Here is a 24,493-nt window from a genome sequence, read left to right on the forward strand (position 1 = left end):
AATGTGTTTCTCTTGGAACTTTTCCTTGAAGATCTGGTTCTGCGTCTAGGTCTTATTTGTACATTCTTAGAAGAACAGGGTCCCTGGGGAAAAAATCTTTGTCTTTCTATGTATAAAAACAATAAACAAGGCAGTTGATCAGGTCAGTGGTGGTAGTTGCTACTAATGAGAACAATCTGCCAGCCAGGTTAAGTAGAGTCTTGTCTGAAAGTAGAGTTCTATTTTCTTTCTTCACATACTAAGTATTGTAACTGAGAAAGATAATCAATTTTTCACAAGAGAATTCTATATTCTAGTGTTCATTGTGGTGGGACATGGTTAATCTGATGTATGCTAGTTATGATGTTAGATGCTCCTACAACACTATTGAACGTAATACTTAAAAATATCGAGACCTCTGGCTTTCATATGGCCTATGCTCCTTGTGTACATGTCCTCCTCCCTTGCTTCTACTTTACATATTAGAATATTATATCATACTATATTCCCAAGGGTACACTGAAAAGGGTCTTGTTGCTCTTTTGATTAATGGTAATTGCCAACATGGATCCAAAGTCATACATAACTGTGGTAACTTTAATGATCTTCTTACCAGAAATAATGATGAATCACAGACATGGGGCCATTAAGTCATCTCATTCAAAGTTGTTCCATGTCCTATGTGTGAATGGTTGGTATATTTTTTGGATTAGAAGTCCTCTCTTTATCTTTTTTTTCTTTTCGCTTTTTGCTTTCTTTTTTCTTTTGCTGTATCATTCTTCACATCTACCCCACCTAGGATCCCCACCTTTCTGTTCTATATCTTTTCTGTTCTACCTAACTCCCTTACTATTTCATTTTCAAATTTCCTGAATAATTTAATACTTCCCAACATTTCTCAGTTGCTTTCTTTTTTGTCTTTTCCTTTGATTTATCAGAGCAAAAGATACCAGATATCTTGATTAAAGCAATCAATCAAAAGTTAAGTATAAGACAGACCTTAATCAGTTTCAAAAGATCATAGGGACTTTGGGTAATTGAATAAGGACATATGGCTTCATGTAGGAAGAATCTTTTCTTTGACTGGAGAAAACTAAATCATTCCTCTTGGGCTTCATATTACAATGGATCTTATTTCAGTTGAGTAGGAGAAAACTTTAAAATTTATATTCAAGGATCCCAGGCCAATAAGAGAGAATTGAACTTGGGGAAAGAGAAGACAGTGTTTCCCTTTCTTTGCTTTTCCCCTCCTCATTGGCATATAGTGACTATGTTATTTTTTTTAATGGACTAGTAGGCAACATATTTAACATATATAGGACTGCTTGCCATCTAGGGAAGTGGGTGAAGGGAGGGAGGGGAAAAATGGGGACAGAAGTGAGTACAAGGGATAATGTTGTAAAAATTACCCTGACATGGGTTCTGTCAATAAAAAGTTATTATAAAATAAAATAAAAAATGGACTAGTAGAAATCAATGCATCTTTCTGGGGATAGAGAGAGCAAGGAAAAAAAGAGATAAAGAGAACGAGAGATATGCCAATGACAAATAGAAGTTCTCCTGAGAAAAGATAATTAAGTTTCCAGAGATAGACTGAACCAAGTTATGACCCTGTGAATTTCAAAAATCCAAAAGACCTGGAAGTACATCAGTATCTACAAGAGTCAGTAGCTACATCTCTAGAGTATCAGTGGCTGATGGCAGTATCTGTGTCAGTACCTAAGACTACCACATACAACAAGGAAATTCGGCTTCAGAATTCTATAAGGACATTGACCTTTAGCACCTAGCAAAGAATATTCCTCAGGAGAATTTCATGAAGGCTACAAAAAGAGTGAATAGAATTTCTAGCAATCCTGAAAAATGTTACTCTTTTTCCTTGTGGATTCCTTATACATGTAAGGAATTATTTATTATATTATTTATTATAAATTTGAGTTCTCTCCCCCTAAGGCCTAATATATACAAAAGGAGAGTGCACTTCCAACTTGAGGTTAATTTCTGTAACAATTCTTCTTGGTATATCTGCATTAATAAATATCTTTTTTATTTTTTTATAAAGCTTTTTATTTTCAAAACACATGCATAGTTTTCAATATTTACCCTTGCAAAACCTTGTGTTCCAAATTTTTTTCTCCCTCCCTTTCCCCCACCTCCTCTTCTAGATGATAAATAATCTAATATATGTTAAACATGTGCAATTCTTCTATACATATTTTTACAATTATCATGCTACACAAGAAAAATCTGATCAAAACGGAAAAAAATTAGAAAGAAAACAAAATACAAGCAAACAATAACAACAAAAAAGTGAAAATACTATGTTGTGATCTACACTCAAGTCCTACAGTCCTCTCTCTAGTTACAGAAGGCTCTCTCCATCACAAGACCATTGGAACTGACCTGAATCACCTTGCTGTTGAAAAGAGCCACATTCATCAGAATTAATCACCGTTTAAACTTGTTTTTGCTCTGTACAATGATTGATTCTACTCACTTCATTTAGTATCAGTTCATATAAGTCTCTCCAGGTCTCTCTGATATCCATCCTACTGATTGTTTCTTATAGAATAATAATGTTCCATAACATTCATATACTATAACATAGTCAGCCATTCTTCAATTGATGAACATCCACTCAGTTTCCAGTTCCTTGCCATTACAAAAAGGGGTGTCACAAACATTTTGTTCTTTACCCTTTTTCATGATCTCTTTGGGATACAGGCCCAGTAGAGACACTGCTGGATCAAAGGGCATGTTCTTTGGACATAAAAAAAATATATCTTTTTTAAAAACTAAGTCTAGTTTGAAAACCAATGAGAAGCAATCACATGAGTACTAGTGAGCAACAGTATTAAAATTCTAGTCCCCTCAGGGTTATTTCTAGAATCCTAAGTAATATCATTCAACATGGTAAAGTTATCCCAAAGGGATTACTACACTTTTTAAAATACAATCTCTCAAAATGAAAAAAAAATATATAAATGATAGGCATCTCTGGACCATTTAAAAAGTGATCTGAACTTTTTTTGGAACAGATATGAAATTTCATTAGTGTCAAGAACTCCTAAAAAGGAAACTCCTCCCACTAACACAGAATAACAATTTCTTCATATGTTTTATATTGCTTCTTGGAACACTGAGATATTAAGTCACTTGCTCAGGGTTACCCAGTCCCCACGTATCAGAAGTGAGACTTGAATCTAAGTCTTCCTTGCAGAAGCTGGCCCTTTTCTCTATATCTCTGTTGACAACTAGATGGCCAGAATTTCATATATATTGGGTATCTGATATTGTAAAAAGAGCACCAGAATAAATATAAAACCCAAGCTTTAGGTCTTTATTACTGTCTTTACCACTTAATAGCCATGTGATTCTGGGCAAGTGACTTTATATTTCTTTGGGGAATTTAGGTAATGAGAATATTAATATTTGCAATTATCTTCCTTACAGGACTGTTGTGATAATCTTTGAAGGGTTGAACTGTCCATTGCAAAAGGAGCAAGTTGTCCTTTTGTAAACTGTTGCCAAAATGCGTCTATTTTCAAAAAAATTGTTTAGGAGTCACTTAGTAAGAGTGCCCATTGAAAAAGGGAAGTTCTTAGCAAGTGACTTTGTACTAGGATTTTAACAGAAATTATAAACGGCTCCCAAGAGAAGGCGGAATGGAGGAAGTGAGGCTAATATTGGGAACAGCTCTAAATTTACAAAGCAATATGAATACCTGATAATTGGGAAACACAGATACTTTATTTGTAGAGGTTGAGGTGAAAGGGAAAATCAATATTCAACAAGTGTTTATTAAATGCCAGATACTGTGCTAGATTCTGAAGATATAGATGTAGCACATCACAGAAAGGAAACCTCAGAAGCTTAATATACAAAATTGTTTTGAATAAGAAGGAACTGAGATCTATTTGAGGGTCAGTCGGGACATTAAAGGAATTCTTAACCATTTTTTTCTGGCTTGAACCTCTTTGTGAGTCTGGTGAATCCTATGAACTATAATCAAAGTATTTGAATTTCTATTATGGAAATCATGAGAGCAGACAATATGGTTACTCCATTGCATTAATTTCATACCCTGGGGTAATGTTAAGATCCTTGAAACTGAATCTAGTACCTAGCTCCTCTACTTTGGGAAAATCAGTTCATCTTAAAAGAAAAAGTTAGGCTAAATAACTGTTAGCATTTCTTTCAGTTGTAAAATATTCTGTGAGTCTTATTTCCAACTGCCTTGATGTAAGAATGCCAGCAGGAAAGAAGAGTCCAATTTAATGGTTGAGATGCTAATGTCCAAGGCAGCTTTGAGAGTCTTTCACCTTTTCCTTGGATGTAAGGTCTTTTGTACTGGACTATTAGTGATTAAAAGACATTCTGGCATTCAGGTATCCCTTTGTAACGGCTTATATAAACTTTGGAAGTCAATAACACAGCAGACACTTGCCTCATAAATGGAACATATTATAGGATTGGTAGAGATAGTAGGAAATCAATACATTTATCCCCTAGCCTATAATAAGAGTTATAGTAAAAACATCTCAGATATATGAGTGTCTATATAGAGAAGTCCTAGAAAGGAAATACTTTGACATTTTAAATATAATCTCAAAGAAAACAAATTGTTGCTTCTATGACAAATTTCTTTCTCAGACAGTCCAGTAGCTTTCCCATCATGGCCCACCACTTCAAGCTACTAAAAGAGGGGAACTAGAGGCTAGATAATTTACCGATCCAAACAAATTGTCGTTCTTCTCATCTTTATCCTTCCCTTTGACACATCATAACTGTGTTTAACTTAATTCATCCTCATTTCTGTACCATTTTCCCAAGAAAATTTCTTATTTAAGTCTTGGGTTCTTTTTATCCTAAATAGAGGTAATTCTTGGCCTTTTAAGAGATGATCTCAAAGACTGTAAATGATTCATTTCTACCTTCTTTATTTCCTGCAATTGGGTGATTTCACTGATTATCCAGGGAGGGAAAATGAAGGAGATAAGATTCAAATCAAGCATCTTATCTTCTCTTGTCACAATTTTTAGAAGGTCTAACTAGATAAGGTAGAAATTTATATAAAAGAAGACATCTACCTACTTGACATTTTTACATTTCTCAGGTTATCCTTATTAAAGGATTGAATATAGTACCAACTGCTTTTCTCCCCCACAGTGAACATCACCAAATCTATTTGCTGTCTTTTCTCCCTCCTCCTCATAATGTGCTTCAAGTCCTCTTGACCTATGTAAAGAAGTCAATTGTTGATGTCTGGACAAATTAACATATTTCCCTTTGAGTCTCCAGAGATCATGGCAATAAAATAGTTATTAAGGAATTTGATCAGAATACTAGGCAAGGCAAGGCAAAATGTTTGTGGCAGCCCTGTTTGTAGTGGCTAGAAACTAGAACATAAATGGATGCCCATCAACTGGAGAATGGTTGGGTAAATTGTGGTATATGAATGTTATGGAATATTATTGTTCTGTAAGAAATGACCAGCAGGATGAATACAGAGAGAACTGGCGAGACTTACATGAACTGATGCTAAATGAAGTGAGCAGAACCAGGAGATCATTATATACAACAATGATACTATATGAAGATGTATTCTGATGGAAGTGGATTTCTTTGACAAAGAGAAGATCTAACTCAGTTTCAATTGATCAGTGATAGAAGCAGCTACACTCAAAGAACACTGGGAAATGAATGTAAACTGTTTGCATTTTTGGTTTTTTTTCTCAGGTCATTTTTACCTTCTGAATCCCACTCTTCCTGTGCAACAAGAGAATTGTTTGGTTATGCTCACATATATCGTATCTAGGATATACTGTGACATATCTAACATGTATAGGACTGCTTGCCATCTGGGGGAGGGGGTGGAAGGAGGGAGGGAGAAGTCGGAACAGAAGTGAGTGCAAGGGATAATGTTATAAAAAAATTATACAGGCATGGGTTTTGTCAATAAAAAGTTATAATTAAAAAAAAAAAGAATACTAGGCAAGGGTGGGACACAGAACCCCATCATGCCTTTGACTCAGCTGGGACATTTTGTGATTTGGGCACCACTCTTGATTCATGGAAAAACAATCTAAAAGTGTCCTTGGCCCGTCTTGTTTGGGATGTGCCTTCAGGGAGTGACTTTGTGTTTCCAACGGGACTTGGAAAGTCTGGCACAATTCCCCCCCTCCCCCCTATTTTTTTAGGAGGAGCCATTTTAGAAATAACTTATTCCTGGGTATGTGTCTGTATGAATAGCTTTATGATTCAGTCAACCCATTTCTGAAAACCATCTATGTCTGGATCAGATGCATTAGTATTTAACAAAATTGGGCTCTTTTAATCAACTTTTTAAGCAAACTCTTTAATACATTAGAAGTTCTATTTCATTCATCCAAAAGGATGACATTGTATGCACAGCATTGCTCGAGATGCCTCATAGAGAGACACAGTGTAACGTGCAGTCATTCCATCTCTGTTCTCTAAGAACAGACCAATCTGTTCTGGCAGCCAGATGTGCACAAGATGAAGCAGCTGAGGAACAATTCAAAGCAATTCATGGCTTTCCTAGGTTCCCTTATTGTTAGAACTTCCCACCCTCCAAATTATTTTGTATTTCCTTGTTATATCTTGTCTGTGTGCAGATGAGTTTCCTTCAATAGAACATAAGCTCTTTGAGGGTAAGGGCTATAATCATTTTCATCTTTATATCCTTAGTTCCTAGCACAGTGCCTAGAACATAATACGTATTTCAAAAAAGTGCTTGTTAAATTGAATTCTTTAATCAAGTATCAGAATGAGCTGTACAGGTCATAAATAATATAAAGTTTAAAGAAGGATAAAATCAGTAAGTGTTAGAGGAGTAATGGAAGACTACAAAGGAAGTGTTGACCTTGACCATGAAACAATGGTAGGATTTTAAAAAATCAAAGGGAATATTATGAACAGAGGCTTATAGTAATAATCGCTTTTCATTTAAAAAAAGTTTTCCTTTGCAATACATTACCTCCACTTTTTCTGTGAGAACTAAAATTTCAAGGAAAGGGACTTAACCAAAACCATAGTAAAAGAGCAGGGACTCAAAGCCCAATCTTCTGCCTTAAATCCTTCCATGTCTCCATGCTGCCTGGAATGCTTATGCTTGGAAGGAGCACAAGCTAAGGCTGGAGTGTGTTGGAACCAGATTATTAGAGGTCTCACTTAGGAGGCTAAGAAACTTGAACTTAACCCTAGCAATGGGAAACCACTGTGATTTTCAGACTCTTACAATGCTGGTCAAGATACTGTGCAAAGAAATTTAGACATTGAAAGATCATAGATTTAAAAGCTGTAAAGGACTTCAGTAACTCTCTACTTTAATCCTTCCATTGCATATATGGGGAAAGTGAAATGCAAGATCATCAAAGGTAGGATTTAAACTCAGATTTAAGGCCAGTATTCTTTCCATTGTGATACTCTGTTATAATAATAAATTCATTTTAAATCAAGAGGCAATATAATGTGTAATTTCCTTTTCTATAGTTTTAGGGAGTTTGTCTTATTTTTAATAGTATTTTGTTTCTTTCAGTGTAAAAAATTTTAATATTCATTTTTTAAAAAATTTGAATAGATAATTTTCTCTTATCCTCCCTTCCCCCCTCCCTAAAATGGTAAGCAAAAAGTTGGATTTTGTGTTTGTAAGGTAATTGAGGTTAAGTGACTTGCCCAGGGTCACACAGCTATTAAGTATTAAATATCTGAGGCCAGATTTGAACTCTAGTCCTCCTCATTCCAAAGCTAGTGCTCTATCCATCATGTTATCTAGCTGCTCTCAAGCAAATCGATATAGGTTATATATGTGCAATCATGTAAAACATTCCATATGAGTCATATTATAAAAGAAAAAACAGAACAAAAGGAAATATATATGCAAAAAGTGAAAATAATATGGTTTGATTTTCATTTAGACTTTAATAGTTCTCTCTCTCTCTTTCTCTATCACCTCCCTCACCTCTCTTCCTCCTTCTCTCACTCTGTCTCTGTGTCTCTCTCCCTATGAATCACATTTTTCATCTTGTGTCCCTTTGTAATTGTCTTTGATCATTGTATTGCTGAGAAGAGTTGTCATTTATAGTTAATCACTACACAATGTTGCCTTTACTAAGTGGTGTTCTTCTGATTTTGCTCACTTCACTTTACATCATTATGTGTACATCTTTCCCAGTTTTTCTTAAATCTGGTTGATTGTCATTTCTTATTACACAATAGTATTCCATTACATTCATATAGCACAACTTGATCAGGTATTCCTCAATTGATGGACATCTGGAATTTTATTTTAGATGAAAAATTATGAATTTAATCATAGTTGCTTTAATATCCTGGATAGGAAAATGTAGGCAGAGATTGGACTCTTTGCTTAAATTAACATATATTTCTAGTTAATCCAAGTTCTCTTTTAGTGGCTGAGACAAAAAAAATCAGATTACTGAAAGTGTTTGGGTGAAAAAAAAAAGCAGATTATATTATGGTGTCTACAGATAGACACCAAGTGAGGAACTGGTAAAAGAGAATATATCTTCTGAGAAGTTGCTCCAATCTCTAAATAAGTGGGTTCAGTAATGGAAACAGTCTGAGTCTTCTGCTTCCCAGTGCTTTTAATGCTATTGGCTTTCCCTCATCTGCCAAAGCCCAATGCTACCTTTTCTTTCTTCTTTCATTGCTTACCCCAAGGATGTCAATTCTTGGCTCAGTTCTTTATAAACAGTTTTTAAAGAAAACTCCTACCTCTCTACTTTGAAACCTTTGGCAAATATCAAGAGATCTATACGGTTTTGAGATTTATACAAATTTCTTAGATCTGGATCTCTCACTCAATGGCTTTCATTGATTCCAAGAGACATACAATTCTGTTCCACACAATTCTGATTGATTTATCCAAGATATTGTTGCTTACATGGAGTACAGCGAAAGAAAGTCATATTCAATCAGTAAATCAAAAACAATTTATTGGGAGCTTATTCTTTTTCAGGCACTGTGCTAAATTCTGAGAAAATAAATTTCCTAGAAATATGTATAAACTAAGTATATGCAAGATATACATATATAGAGAGATAAATGATAATCTCAGAGGAGAAAGCATTAGCATTAAGGGTATGGGAAAAGGCTTCCTATTAAAAGTGAGATTGCAGCTGAATCTTGATGGAAGCAAGCTTTACCAAGAAGTATAATGGAAGAGATAAAGTATTCCATATATGGAAGATAGAAAATATAAATGCATATGCATAGGGGATGGAGTGTTATGTTCAAAGAGTAGCAAGTGAGCTTGAGTAGTTAGAAAGTGGAGTCAGGGAAGGGGAAAAAAGTATAAGACCAGAAAATTATAAAGGACTTGAGCTATGAAGAGCTTTAAATGCAAACAGAGGATTTTATATTTGATCCTGAGGATGATAGGTTATCCCTTGAGAAAGAAATGTCATGAACACCAAAGTTGAAAGGATGATCTATAATGTGAAATGCTATGAAAGGGAAGAGGATTGAGAATTAGCATATTTAGCATTTAGGAGATCAATGGTACACTGTGGTAGGACTATGGTTCAATCACTCTAGAAGGCAATTTGGAATTATGACCCTCCCTCAAAAAACTGAGTAGATTGTCTATACTTTTTTATTTAGAATTCTGCTGCTAGGCAGATCAAAAATGAAAACACAGCTCTGAAATGTATCTAAATATTCATAACAGCACTTTTGCAATAACAGAGAACTGGAAATAAAATACATATCTACTTAATGAGGAATGACTGTATCTGTTGTAATATTTAAATGTAATATGATATGCAGTATAAGAAATGATGAACATGGAGAATTCAGAAAAGTATGGAAAGTCTTACAATAGATTCAGAAAAACAATATATGCAATGACTACAAAAATGTACATGGAAACAACAAAATGAAATCACACACTAAACAATGATCAAGAAACTTGACCCTGAATTAAGAGTTGAGAAAACTTACTTTCTTCATGGGTATAAGACTAAGGTATGGCATATTCCATCCATTCTCTTGGTTAATGTCTTGGTTAGTTTTGTTGAACTATTATTTTTTTCTTTCTTTTTTTATTTTTTGCTATAGAGATAGGAAAAAAAGAGTAGGAAATATTCAGAAGTGAAGTTAACAAAAACAAAATGTATCAATAAAACTTAAATAAAAGATATATTCAGTTACCTTTGAAAGAATGGTGTCAATAGAGTAGGGATGTCTGATTGCAAGGAACTTGTTCAGGAACAAGTGATTGGGAAGAAAATGGAGGGAGTGAATTTAGACTGAAGCAAAGGAAGAGCATATTTGCTGGTAGAGGGTGGGGAAAGAGTTGATATGTAGAGTCACAGTAAAGCAAGCTACTAAAATAGGAGTTGACAGTCTCAAGGGCATGAACATACATACTATGTTTAGAAAAGAGAAGAGTTATGTCATCCATTGACATTGAAAAGTAATATAGGAGGAAAACTAGGTGATGCACTGAATAAATAACCTGCTCTGGAATAAGGAAGGCGTGAGTTCAAATCCAATCTTAGATATTCTCTAGCTATGTGTCCCTCAACAAGTTAATTGACAACAATTTCCAAAATGAAGGAAGGAAAGGAGGGATAGAGGAAGGAAAGAAGGAAGAAAAAAGGGAGGGAAAGAGTGAGGAAGGAAGGAAGAAAGGAAAAGAAGAGAAAAAAGGAAGAAAGAACAACATAGAAAAGGCTCAGGAAAGAGGACAAAGTGATAGGGGTCTCGAGTAGACAATTGTACCTTGTGAAACTTTAACACTGGAGCCAAGATGCTACAATGAGTGAAGAGTGAAAAGTGAAAGTAGGTTAAGGTAATAGATGGAGAAAAGAGGGAGGGATTAAAAGATTTCTTAAATTGTTAAAAGATTACAAGGAGATCACAGAACAAGTTTGGAAGGAGTGAAGCAATAGGGAGGGTGCAAGGATAGGAGATTGTGATCAGAGAGGGCAATTGCAGAGCTCAAAGTCTTCACTCAATGAATTCTAGTTTTAGGAAATAGTGGTCTTAAGGATAATCATCACTCTTGTCGAGGGCTGGGGTCAAGTGTAGACAAAAATCATGAGAACTGAAATGGGCAAAGGATCATTCTTGTGAATATGAAAGTCAATAAGGATGGGAGGGCAAGAGTTTGACTTAAAGATAAGGCTATGAGTCAGCTACTGAATCCACTGAGTAAGGGAGAATAATGGCTTACAACTGTAGATTAAGAGATGACAAGAAGAATCTGGACCAAAGAAAAGCCTTGCTATTTCATTTGTATCAACAACTAGACCTAAATCTGTCTGGTTCTGAAAAGGAAATTTCTGAAGGCCTTTTATCCTTTATTTGTGTTTCTTCTAAGCTTCCCCAAGAAATGTCCATTTTTGGAACGGGAACTGGGACAGAAATTCCTGCCTGTATTTCAATGCTTGCGTTTACATGGCATCACTAACAGTAAGTTACTTTGTGTGTCTATGTGTACACTTTATAGAATGATTCCTTTACGAGGGGTCCTGCATCCCTTTATTCCTTTGACTTCACAAAGTGTGGCAAAAACCTGAGTTCAAATCCAACCTTAGATACTCTCTAACTATGTGTCCCTCAGCAAGTTAATTGACAATTACCAAAAAAAAAAAAAAAAAAAAAAAAGGAAAGGAGGAGAGAGGAAGGAAGGAGGGAAGGGAAAGAGAGAAGGTATACTTTAGGCTACTATACCCTAAAACCCCAAGCAAGTATATATCTGCAGTCTCTGGGCCTGAATGAAATCAGCTTGTGACCAAAAGAAATAAGCAAAAAAACCAAAACCTTGAAGTGAAGTATGTGCTCTCTCTGTTTATACAGTATTCCCAGAATCCTAGAATACTGGGACTAGAAAGACTCAAAAGTACATTAGGATTTCAAACTGAAAAGGACTTTAGATAGAATTTAATTCAATTCAGCTAAGTAGCACAGAGTGCAGAGCTTGGCATTAGGAAGACTCATCTTCCCAAGTTTAAATCTGGTTTCAGACACATAGTAGTTGTGTGGGACCATGGGCAAGTCACTTATGTCTATTTGCATCAGTTTCCTCATCTATAAAATGAGCTGAAGAAGGAAATGGCAAAACACTCTTCTGCCAAGAAAACTCCAAATGAGGTCATGAAGAATTAGATAGAACTGAAAAATGACTGATTTCACAACCAGCCAGAGAAGTGTGATCAAGGTCACATGTTCAGTTATTAATAAAATTGAGATTGCTTAATTCTGGCCTCTTAATTCTCACAGTCCAATATTCTATGCTTCACAACACAAGATAATGTGACAGGTACTTTTGAGGGGAATACTGGGTCTATTAACTTAAGCCAAATACTTGGCCTAGTGACATGGGGTGTAGTAAGAGGAAAAGGAGAAGGAGGAGGAAGAGGAAGAGGAGGAGAAGGCGCCAATGGCCTGAAGATGTACGTGAGGGGAGAAGTGACATGGGTGAATATGTACGTATAACTCTGAGAAGGACATGGAATAAGATTTATGTAAGCCCCATGTACTTTGAAAACTTTTTAAAGTTCATTTCTACTATCAAAATGTATAAAGAGAATCTTAGTACTCAACAGCTATAAATGGATCAGATTAACTTTGTCAAGTTGTTTTCTAGTTGCATATAAGAAACTAATTCATCAGTCTAGAATTGCCTTTAATGTAACACATACTATGGTCAGAAATCACAGATATTTTCAGGGAGAGGACATTGTCATTTTATATATATATATATATAATGACATATATATATTTACTTAGTCTATAAATATTCTATAAGTCTTATAAATTTGATGGCCCTTGAATAAAGGTTCAGGGAAGGCTAAGGTTAAAAAAAATGTTTTTTAAAAAAGACTTTCTCCCCCCCGCAAAATATCCTTTATCACTCATCTTTCTTTAGCAATTTGTCATAAAACCTTTACATATTGTATTTCATATGATCTTTACAATAATCCTATGAAGTTGATTGTGCATGTTTACTAGCCCCACTTTACAAATAAGGAAACTGAGATGTAAAGAGACTAACAAGTGCTCAAGAGTACACATATGCTCTCCTTTACTACCGGATATAATATCTGAAGGAATAAAAAAGTAATACAAAGAACATTCATTGATCATGTTGATAACTTCTCAAATCAGAAATCAGCTTTAAAGTGGTTCTCAAATGATGGTCCAAGATTCTCTAGTAGCCTATAAAAGCTCCCCTGGAGGCTGGGCATCTCTCTTGTAGAGTAAATATTTCTAATATTATAATTCTTATTATATTATAATTCTACATTATAATTATAGTATATGTTAATGTATAATATTAATATAATATGTATTGATATATGATATAATTATACATTATAATAATATTATAATTCTAATATTCTTTTGTTTGGGGCAAATATTTGGGGGACTCCTCCCCCCAAAGAAAAGTCATACAGCAGACTCGGGATATCAGCAGAGACCATTTCTTTTTTTTCCCCTGAGGCAATTGGGGTTAAGTGACTTGCCCAGGGTCACACAGCTAGGAAATATTAAGTGTCTGAGGCCATATTAGAACTCAGGTCCTCTTGACTTCAGGGCTGGTGCTCTAACCACTGCACCACCTAGCTGTCCCAGCAGAGACCATTTCTACCTACCTCTTCTGGTCCTTAGGACTTTGAGTCAAGGAAGAAATGGGACCAAATGCAAACTCAGAGACCTAGAAAGTTTTGAGAAGGACAAGTGAGAGTTTTGGAAGCAGAAGAGTGACTATGAACTTGTGATCTTGTGTGATCTTGGACAAATCACCTCCTCTCCATGATTTAAGCCACCTCAACTTGAAAATCAAAGGGTTGACTAGCTGAGCCCCATAGTCCCTCCCAGTCTAACCATCTCAATTCAAACTACTTATCTTATGGAAGACAAGAGCCATTTGTCTCATGGCTATCACTGCTGGTCTTCCCATGGATGCTGGTGCTGTTCATTTTGGCCTTGATGATGCCAAGTGGGAGTGATCCTCTAGATATTTTGCCCTGTCAACATAGTCCATAACCTGAAAAAGGATCAGGGATGAATATAATTAATTTGTGAGATTATGAAATGATGAAGTAAGGGTAGATGTGCATGGTTCTTGAGGTACTCATCAGGAAAGATCCTAATTAGCAGCAGGAAGGTAGTGGCAATTATACTTCAATTAAAAACAGGAGATATGGGGGCAAAAAGCCCAGAAAGACAGAGACCAACAGTGATAAGTGGAACACATGATGGGATGGTAAAGGAAAGCAGATAGGGTAAAGGACGAGGGAGATGGAGAAGCAGAGACTATCACTTAGCCATGAATTTGAGCTGGGAGCATTAGGCAGCATGGATCCAATAGAGCACAAGACTTTGGGGTCTCATTTTTATAAGGCTTTTTGTGGAAACAAATCAATTCCTATTGGTGCCATATCTAAAATATCTAAATCACCTCACAATTATCAGTAAAACTTCAAAGCTGTCACCCCAAAGTTATCAGCACCTTTTGGTATTCTATTCTGGATTGGCTGTGGCCTAAATTTTGTCTAGAACTTACCTATCACCACAGGACCAGAACCCTTAGTGTTTAGAGGTGGAATCCCTGATTCAGCATATTATCAGGATTTGAATTTTGATTCATGTGCAATACAATTTGTAAATTATGCTCCTTTGGTCTTTGGGATGGCCTGTGAGTGACTTGCAGTTTGCCATTGGTAATCTTATTTCCTGCTATTGCCCTTTTACACTGGCTATACTATAAACTTATTTACTATGCTGACTAGAAGGAGGGGTGGTAGTGGTCAGGGTTACCAGAACAAGATGCAATTTTAACACTAGATACATGAAAATTTGGAATGGGCAAGAACTAATTATGAGATGCATAAAGGAAGACACCATTGAGAGAGGAGTGATAATAGAAAAATCTTCTATTTGAGACCCAAGGATCCCTCAATGGGTCATCCTCCCCTCACCATGATAGCTTCCTGTTGTTATGGTCCTGGAAGAAGTATCTCCTAACTCTCAGTGACTCATTGATTTTAAGACACTTGATCTCAAAAGGTAAATCTATACACAGTCCAGAAAAGTTCCTCTTTAAAACACGAACTAATACTCAAATTAGAGTTAATTCATTTATCACATGTGAGGTTTGTGTAGACAAATCTAAAGAGAAAAAACAGCATGACTTTGGAATGAAAATAATTGAAAATAAACATCAGTATATTAGTCCAACAAACCCTTTTTGAGCTTTACCATACTTATTTTGAAAAAAACACCCATTTCTTTTTTTTTTTAACCCTTCAACTCATAATCTTATTTTTACATGTGAAATTGTTGTGGAGTTTGTTGTGAATAACCTTCCAAATATTTTCCTTTTGTTTTCTTCCCAAGGCAAAGACCTGGAGAATATAAAACACATTAACTTCTTCCCTGAGACATGGATAGTCCGGATCTTAGCCAACCATTACCATGCAGTGAGTTGCCCTGCTTAGAAAAGGAAGCAATTTTATGGATTTGTTGCCTTTCTCTTTCCCTTTTCTCAATTCACTCCTGCACATCCCCCCCATCTGCAACCATAGTGGAGATCTGCATCTTTGGCATTGTGATGAATCTAGAGCATGCCTTATGCAAGGAACAGGCAAAATAACCTTGGAAAGGAGCTATAACCTTTGGGATAAGAGCTTTTCAGCATCGTTTCAAGCTGACTATTCTGGTTTGCTAGGTTGCACACAGGTGAACGGGAACAGCTCGTGTTTGTATAGTTCTTCGAAAGACAAGACTGGTAGCAGAGTCCTAAGGCCAGCTTTGGAGTCAGTAATACGTGATTTTGAGTCAGGGTTGGACACGTATTAGTCCCGTGGTCTCAGATAAATGCTTTCAGTTCTCACTGTCTTAGGTAAGTCTAAGATGAAGTTAGAGAACTGCTTCTCTGCTTTGTGGAGGAAGTTTCCACATCCAGAATTTCTTTATTTTGAAACAGATCCAGGATTTATATATGCATGTATACACACACATACACAATGCATATGTACATGTATAGATAATGTATATATACACACATGGACATATAGATGTATACATGTACCATATCTATATAGGTGCACAGTGCCGTGTATCTATGCAATACATACATGTGTGATTATGAACATGTACACTCATTCTATATTGCACACATACATACAACATACACACCTACACATGTGTGCATGTACACATACTATACACAATATAGGAACATATGCGTATCCACACTGTACACTAAATATACATATATGTATACTGTGTCTACATATATACATAAATGCATGCATGTGTGTATATATATACACGTGCATGTGTATGTGTATATATATGCAGACCAGAAAGGTTAAGCAATTATCCTAAAATCATGCCTTTGCTGCATGGCAGAACTGAGTATTCTATCTCAAAATCTACTCTTCAGGTAGACTTTTTTTTCTTTAACTAGACCATGTTGTCTTTCTCTTAAACAACATGCCTAAAAGATGATGTCCTTGTCCCAGGAAATAAATATGCTTCTGATATATTTTCAGCTTTGTATTCTTAGAGATGAAGATGCCTTGTTATTTTACAGATTCTGAAGATTTGTATCTTGTGTACTATAAACTTTCAACTGTTTTCTTAAATATGCAATGTCTTTAAATACCCAGAACAATGATCTATAAGCAACCAGATCTCCCAAGCCTTTAAAGAGTTGTTTAGAATCCAATTGTAAGCATATACGTTTTATACAAGTGTCTGTGTGTGTATGTGTGTGGGTACATGAAACTTTCATGTTTACTGATTTAACTCTCAGTTAGGGAGATGATAAAGTCTAGAGCAGGAGCTCTTAATCTGGGGATCTTGGATTCTGTGATGATTAGATTTCAAAGGAGACTACAAATTTAGTGTTTTTAAAAATATATTTTTATAATTATATTTTAATAGAATTGAATAGAATTTATTTTCTATGTGATGCTATGTGTTTTATCTTATATATTAAAAAACATTCTGAGAAGGAGTTCATAGGCTTTACCAGAATGAATTGTCCAAGGGGGTCCCAACACCAAAAAAGATGAAAAATTATTGCTTTATAGTCATTCATTAGCATAACTGTATATCTATGCAACATATATGTATATGCTGTGTGAACATGTGCAATATACTGAGTATGCACATGCACACATATATACTAATATATACAGAGATATACATATTTGTTCACATATACACATTAGATATACATGCATATCCACACATATCCAAGTTTATACACATATACAAAGATATACATATATATGCATATTCACATATATATCTACCTTTATGCATGTAAATACACATATACATGCATATGCAGAGATATGCATGTGCATTGTATTAATATATACAATAGATCTATATCTACATATGTACATGTATATGCACATGCACATACAGATATACACATGTATGCTTATTCACATATACACAGTAGGTATACATACATACCTATCTACACTGTGCACAAATGCACACATATACCCATAAATGTGCAGTATGTGTGTGCATGTATACACATGTGTGTTCGTGTGTGTACATACATGACAAAGATGACGGAGAAGGAACTGCCTTAAAAACTACCTTCTCCCCTCACTTCCTCCTTCTTATTTCTTAGCTGTTGATTCCTTTATGAATGAATGAAGTCTCATAGTGCAACATTCTGGGGGTTGAGTTAGAATTAGTGGACTTTAGGATGGAAGGAAACATGGCAAATACCAATCTTAAGGGCATTTGCTCTCTCTAATTTGTGTATATTTCAGCTTGAGAGTGGTGGAGACATGTTTCAGGTGAGAGATCTTTCTACTCAAGGTATAAGATTTGGTCTCCTAATTAATCAGGTATGTAATATCCAGGTTGGTATCTGGTAACCTATCATTATTAACCTCTAACCATCATTCTACAAGTGTAGAACTGGCATTCCCAAAATAAAGGCTGTAGACTATGCTGGGCTATTAATAGACTTTGTTACCTTAGAAATATCATTCAACTCCCTAGCCTCAGTTTCCCCACCTATATAGCATGACAAGTTAGATTAAATGATGTTCGAGTTTCTTTCCATCACTGTAGTTTTACTATAAACTTTCAACTGTTTTCTTCAATATGCAATGTCTTTAAATACCCAGAACAATGATCTATAAGCCACTGGATCTCCCAACTCTTTAAAGAGTTGTTTAGAATCCAATTGTAACATATACATTTTATACAAGTGTGTATATGTGTATGTGTACATGAAACTTTCAGTATATACTGAAAACATCAATTCACTCTGTTGGGAGAATTAGTAAAAATCAAAATAATTTTTAAGTTATTAATAAGTTACATAATAATTTATTTATAATGAATAAGTTACATAATAATAGAGGAATAGTGATTTGTTCCTCTATTATTCTTCTCACATAAAACTTGTGAAGTAGGTAGTTCAAGTACCTTTCTCCCCACTTTACAAATGATGAAACTGAGGCAAAGGACAGACAGCCCTGTTGCAATGGTTCCTCCCTCCATTACCTTTTGTTCCATGAAGCTTTACCCAGCTTTCCCAGCAATTTTCCCTATTCCAACTGTTTTTCTTCTACAAATGTATTTTCTCTCCTATTTATACCTTATATCTCACCAGGTGAATGTTGGCTCCTTAGGGATAAGAATTATTCCCTGATTACAGGTTTTTTGTTGAAATTTTTGGTCTTTGTACCCTAGGACTTAGAATAATACTAGGTATCCAGTAGGGTTTTAAAGAATTTTTAATTCAATTAAGTATTTTTGTATATGGTGTAAATCACCTTTGCTTATCCTCTCATTTGGAATGCCCCCCTCTACTTCCTTACATTCTACCATCTTTCAATGCCAGATTAAAACTCACTTCCAAGGTGTAGTAGGAAGCATTGACCTATGGGGCCAACTAGGTGATGCAGTGGATAGGTACCAGTCCTAGAATCAGGAGGATCTGCGTTCAAATGTGATCTCAAATACTTGACCCTAGCTGTGTGACCCTAGATGTGTCACTTAACCCTGATTGCCTATTTTACAAAATCCTGATTTTTGAAAATATGTTTAAAATGATTGTTCATATATAATTATATCAGATTGCTTGTTGTCTTGAGAAGGGGTGAGGGAAGAGAAGTAGAAAAAAATCTGGAACTCAAAATCTTACAAAAATGAATGTTGGAAACTGATTACATGAAACGGGAAAAAAATAAAATTCTATTAAGAAAAAAGCATTGATTTAGAAGACATGGATTAAACCACCAAGCATCTCACATAATTAAGAGCAAAAAAAATTTAAGCAAGTTATTTCCTTTACCCATGCTTCTTTGCTTCATCTGAAAAAAAAATGATTAAGACTTGATGATTTTGATAGTTTCTGACATTCTGGAATTCTTCCAGGAAGCCAGAAGGACCCCTCCTCCACCACTATCTCCTTTTCTCAGATTTCCTATTTATTACCAAGTAATTAGCACTTGGGGTCTTTATAAATATTTGTTAATTGTGTGTGACACCTTCCCAACCTGGCTGTGAGCACTTAAAGAACAGGAAGATAAGTTTTCTATTTCTGTTGGCTCTCTATAAAATCTAGCCCAGTGCCTTCTGCATAGTAGGTATTCTGATATTTATGAAATGATTGAAATATTTGTCTCCATTAGGAAATGTTAAGCAACCCTTTTGACTAAGACTAAAATTAAATGAAATAAAGAATATTTTTTCTTTAGTTTTTTTTCCTGGATTTTTCATAGATATCTGAGTTCAAATACCACCTCACACATTTACTAGCTATGTGATCTTGGGCAAGTCATTTAACTCTATTTGCCTCAATTTCTTCAACTGTAAAAAATGAGCTGGAGAAAGAAACAGCCAACCATTGTAATATCTTTGCCAAGAACCCCAAATGGGGTCATGGAAAGTAGAACATGATTCAAACAACAACAAAGGTGGAATAGTGGAGAGAGCGCTATGCTGAGAATCAGGAAGGCCTGAGTTCAACTATGACCCCAAACATTTACTAGCTGGATCATCCTGGATAAAGTTACCTCATCTATTTGCCTTACTTTCCTCATCTGTAAAATGGGAATAGTAATTGTGATTACCTTCCAAGGATCAAATGAGATGATATTTGCAAATCATTTAACATAGTGCCTGCTGCATAATAGGTACTATATAACTGTTGGCTATTTTTATTAATTAGATTCTGATAAATCAGTTCTAATGTGTAACATGTTACTCCTGGTTCTCCAGGCAATTGTCTGAGGTTCTAAGTAAAAGTAGATTGCAAGTCTTTACTGGTGGGATTTTCCCATCTTCAATGCTGAAATCAAAAGTGTGTATCCCTCTCCTCACTCCAAAACAAAGAGTACCTGTATGAATAAAGAATTGAGGGAGATAAAACACTGAACAGGACATAATTCATACCTTCCAAGAAGTTCCAGTCTAGAGAAGAGATAAGATATGTGTGTGCCAATAATTGTAATATAAATCATAATATAAGGAATGAGTAGGAGATGTTCAACAAAGGTACCAAGAGCCTCCCTTTAGGTGCTGTCTCTCCCAATTAGGTTGTGAACTCCTTGAGAGTAGAGAATGCTTTGGTTTTCTATTTATATCCCCAGCCCTTAGCACACACAGTACTTGGCACATTGTAAGTGCTTAATAAATAATTTTCCATTCCATTCCATCCAAGGAAGGAGAAGTTAGTTCCAGCTGGCAGGATCGGGAAATGCATCATGGAAGTAGCATTGGGGCTGGGACTTGAAGGATAGTAGAATAAGCTATGATAATCATCCGTACCGCATTCTTTCCCACCTCTGTGGATTTTCTGATCCAGGATGATGGGAAGGTGGTGAGAGAAGTATGAACTGGTGACCTCTCTACTGAACTCAGTTCAATTCAACAAACATTTATTGAATATGTACCCTGTGCAAGACATTGAGGGATATAAAGAATATATATAATAAATATATAGTCCCTGCCGACAAAAATCTTACACTTTATGGGGAGGATATTTGTAACTTTTAAACAATATGAATGGATAGAGCACTGGACCTGGAATCAAGAGGACCTGAGTTCAAATTTAGCCTCAGACACTTAATACTTACTAGCTACATGACTCTGCGTAAATCATTTAATCCCAGCTGCTCACAAAACAAAGCAAAACAAAATATGAATAATACATCATGACTTGAGCAAGGAGAGAGCACGAACAAAGAATCTCAGGAAAGATTCAAATGTTAAATGAATGTTCCAGTGAGTGAGGTTGGGCAATCTGGAGTCTAGTTCTGACATATCTTCTATGTTCTTCCTCTATAGAATGAGGAAGTTGGATTGAATATTATCTAATTATCCAGATTATCCTGCTCTAATGTTTACACTTCTAAAAATTATCAACCACAGTTCAGGTAGATCCTTCAATAATGTTATATTTCTGATTGTAAACTTCCCCAGACTAACCTATAGAACAAATTAATAACTGCATCTTCACTTACCACCTCCCCCCCAAAAAAATGTTTCAGTAGGAATTTTTTTCAGCTGGGGGAAAAATACAAACAAAAAACCCAACCTAAATCTTGGAAGTGGGACAGGTAGAATGAGTGTGGAGAGCCTACAATAGGCCCAATCACAGCAAATATAAAATTGACAACTAACATTTGTATGTCATTTTAAGTTTTACAAAGTACTTTGGAAATATCTCATTCTCTCAACAATTATGGTCCCCATTTACAACTGAGGAAACTGAAGCAGACAAAGTTAAATGATTTGGGTAGCATCACACAGTACTTGAATTTGGATTCTGGTCTTACTGACTCAAAGTTTAGCTCTATCCTCTGTGCCTCCTGTTCACTTAAGATGGCTATTCTAAGTTGGTTGTACTGACCCAAATGAACTTTGACACTTCAAAGTTTGAAAACTTTGACACTGGGGTGGCAGATTATAAAGTAAGGTTCACAGCAATAATTATAGGAAGCATACACCATTCCTGCCAAATGTGGACACTGTAGGACAAAGCTTCATTTGTTCTATTATACTTTGAATCAATATTGAAGATTGCAAAAAGCTTAATTCTTCAGAGCTAAGAATAAATAGAATTCGATATAAATATGGTAGTCAGAATCCCAAGAGCCAAGAGCCAATCACAGTAATATCTTTCTTGCTGGTTACCAGACTTAGTAATTGCCTACAATAAGCAAAGCTATTGCATAAAATCACTTTTCTCCCTGTACTTATTTATAGCACTCCTGGTAACAACCTCTAAACTCCAATTTCAGAGTATCAGAGGCAGGATAATATATTTATTTTATTGTTGATCATAGTAATTCCTTACAATTCTATAGAGTTTTGTAGTTTTTAACTACTTCATATGATATTTATTTGATTTTGACAATCCCATTAAGGGAAGTAGTACATTTTATATATAAAGAAACTGAATTTCCAAACCATTCTCCAACAGACAATTCTCAGATGAAGAAATTGAAACTATTTATAGATATATGAAAATATGCTCCAAATCATTATTAATCAGAGAAATGCAAATTAAGACAACTCTGAGATACCACTACACACCTGTCAGATTGGCTAGAATGACAGGGAAAGATAATGTGGAATGTTGGAGGGGATGCGGGAAAACAGGGACACTGATACATTGTTGGTGGAATTGTGAACACATCCAGCCATTCTGGAGAGCAATTTGGAACTATGCTCAAAAAGTTATCAAACTGTGCATACCCTTTGATCCAGCAGTGTTTCTACTGGGCTTATACCCCAAAGAGATACTAAAGAAGGGAAAGAGACCTGTATGTGCCAAAATGTTTGTGGCAGCCCTGTTTGTAGTGACTAGAAGCTGGAAAATGAAAGGATGCCCATCAATTGGAGAATGGTTGAGTAAATTGTGGTATATGAACGTTATGGAATATTATTGTTCTGTAAGGAATGACCAGCAGGATGAATACAGAGAGGACTGGCAAGACTTACATGAACTGATGCTAAGTGAAATGAGCAGAACCAGGAGATCATTATATACCTCAACAATGATACTGTTTGAGGATGTATTCTGATGGAAGTGGATCTCTTCGATAAAGAGAGCTAATTCAGTTTCAATTGATCAAGGAGGACAGAAGCAGCTACACCCAAAGAAAAAGCACTGGGAAATGAATATAAACTGCTTGCATTTTTGTTTTTCTTCCCGGGTTATTTATACCTTCTGAATTCAATTCTCCCTGTGCAATAAGAAAACTGTTCGGTTCTGCACACATATATTATATCTAGGATATACTGTAACCTATTCAACATATAAAGGACTGCTTGCCATCTGGGGGAGGGGGTGAAGGGAGGGAGGGGAAAAATTGGAACAGAAGTGAATGCAAGGGATAATGCTGTAAAAAATTGCCCTGGCATGGGTTCTATCAATAAAAAGTTATTAAAAAAAAAAAAAGAAAAGAAACTGAATTTCATAAAGATCAATTAACTTGCCCAAGATAATATACAAAGAGGAAGAATATTCATTAGATGCTCAGTTTTAGCACTTGGGTATTTGTTAGATATGCGACTGTGTGTTAGTCACTTAAATTTTTTGCCTCAATTTATTCATCTCTAAAATAGGGGAAATAATACTTGCTTTTCCTACATGATATTGTTTGTACTGTGCAAACACTAAAATGCTATTTAAATTGATTGGGATTTTAAAAAAAAAAACTTGTTATTATTCTGATTGTCAGCTGCATTCCCATTCTACATTACCTCAAGTACCTTCTATGGAAGGCTACCCCATCTCTCAGCCAAATCTGCAATTACAGGCTCTGGGCCCATATCTGTTTGTTGGTTACCTTCCATGTAGCTAGATCACAAACATGCTTGGCTGGCATTTACAGTACTTTCAGTGGCCAACTCGCCAATCAAAATTGATGTGCAGCATCATAGATGAGCAACAGTGATGTATTTAGAGAGTCTATCCGGACTTAAAGAAATCCATTGAGGTGTTCTATTTCCAAAAGTCAGAAAACAATAGCTTGTCCATTTGGTAGCCTGCCTGATGGTGTTCTCTTTGTCACTCAGAAACAGATCAAACTGGTTCCAAACAAACATGGTTTGTCACTGAATGACAGTCTGGATTCTAGCTACAGTGTGGGTTTCATTGTAGTTCATATTATCTGAAAGTTGAAAGTATAGATTTTTACTTTTAAATTAAGTGTCAATTGAATAATTTACCTGAATAAAGTAAAAGTTTTTCTTTATTTTGTCATTCATCTTTTTACTCTTCAACATAATGTAGGAAAACAAGATTTACTCAGAAATGATTGGCGTTTATGGATTCTTCTTTGAAATTAAGGGAATCAAACATGGTAACTGCTCCTATAGTTTTTCCATGCAGGTAAGATGTGGGTAACATTCAGAATAGTAAAATCTGTGAAAGTCTTGCTTTTGAATAACTTAAGACTGAGAAAAGAGACCTTTTAAAAAAATCACCCTGCCATAATGAGTAATATTTAGT

General features: G+C 35.4%; 1 protein-coding gene across 2 annotated transcripts in view; it reads left to right on the plus strand.

The window, feature by feature from the left end:
* Positions 1 to 24,493, plus strand: part of BTBD16 (BTB domain containing 16) — a 105,156-nt gene that overhangs the window by 73,583 nt on the left and 7,080 nt on the right. The window contains exons 11-14 of one of the 2 annotated variants that reach the window (XM_051981588.1): positions 11,351 to 11,442; positions 15,376 to 15,458; positions 17,784 to 17,810; positions 24,275 to 24,373. In XM_051981588.1, the coding sequence (XP_051837548.1) occupies positions 11,351 to 11,442; positions 15,376 to 15,458; positions 17,784 to 17,810; positions 24,275 to 24,373 (301 nt within the window). Of the gene's footprint in view, positions 1 to 11,350; positions 11,443 to 15,375; positions 15,459 to 17,783; positions 17,862 to 24,274; positions 24,374 to 24,493 lie in introns of both variants that reach the window. The other variant, XM_051981587.1, reaches the window with a different exon arrangement.

Source organism: Antechinus flavipes, chromosome 2 (genome assembly GCF_016432865.1).
Source record: "Antechinus flavipes isolate AdamAnt ecotype Samford, QLD, Australia chromosome 2, AdamAnt_v2, whole genome shotgun sequence".
NCBI lineage: Eukaryota > Metazoa > Chordata > Mammalia > Dasyuromorphia > Dasyuridae > Antechinus > Antechinus flavipes.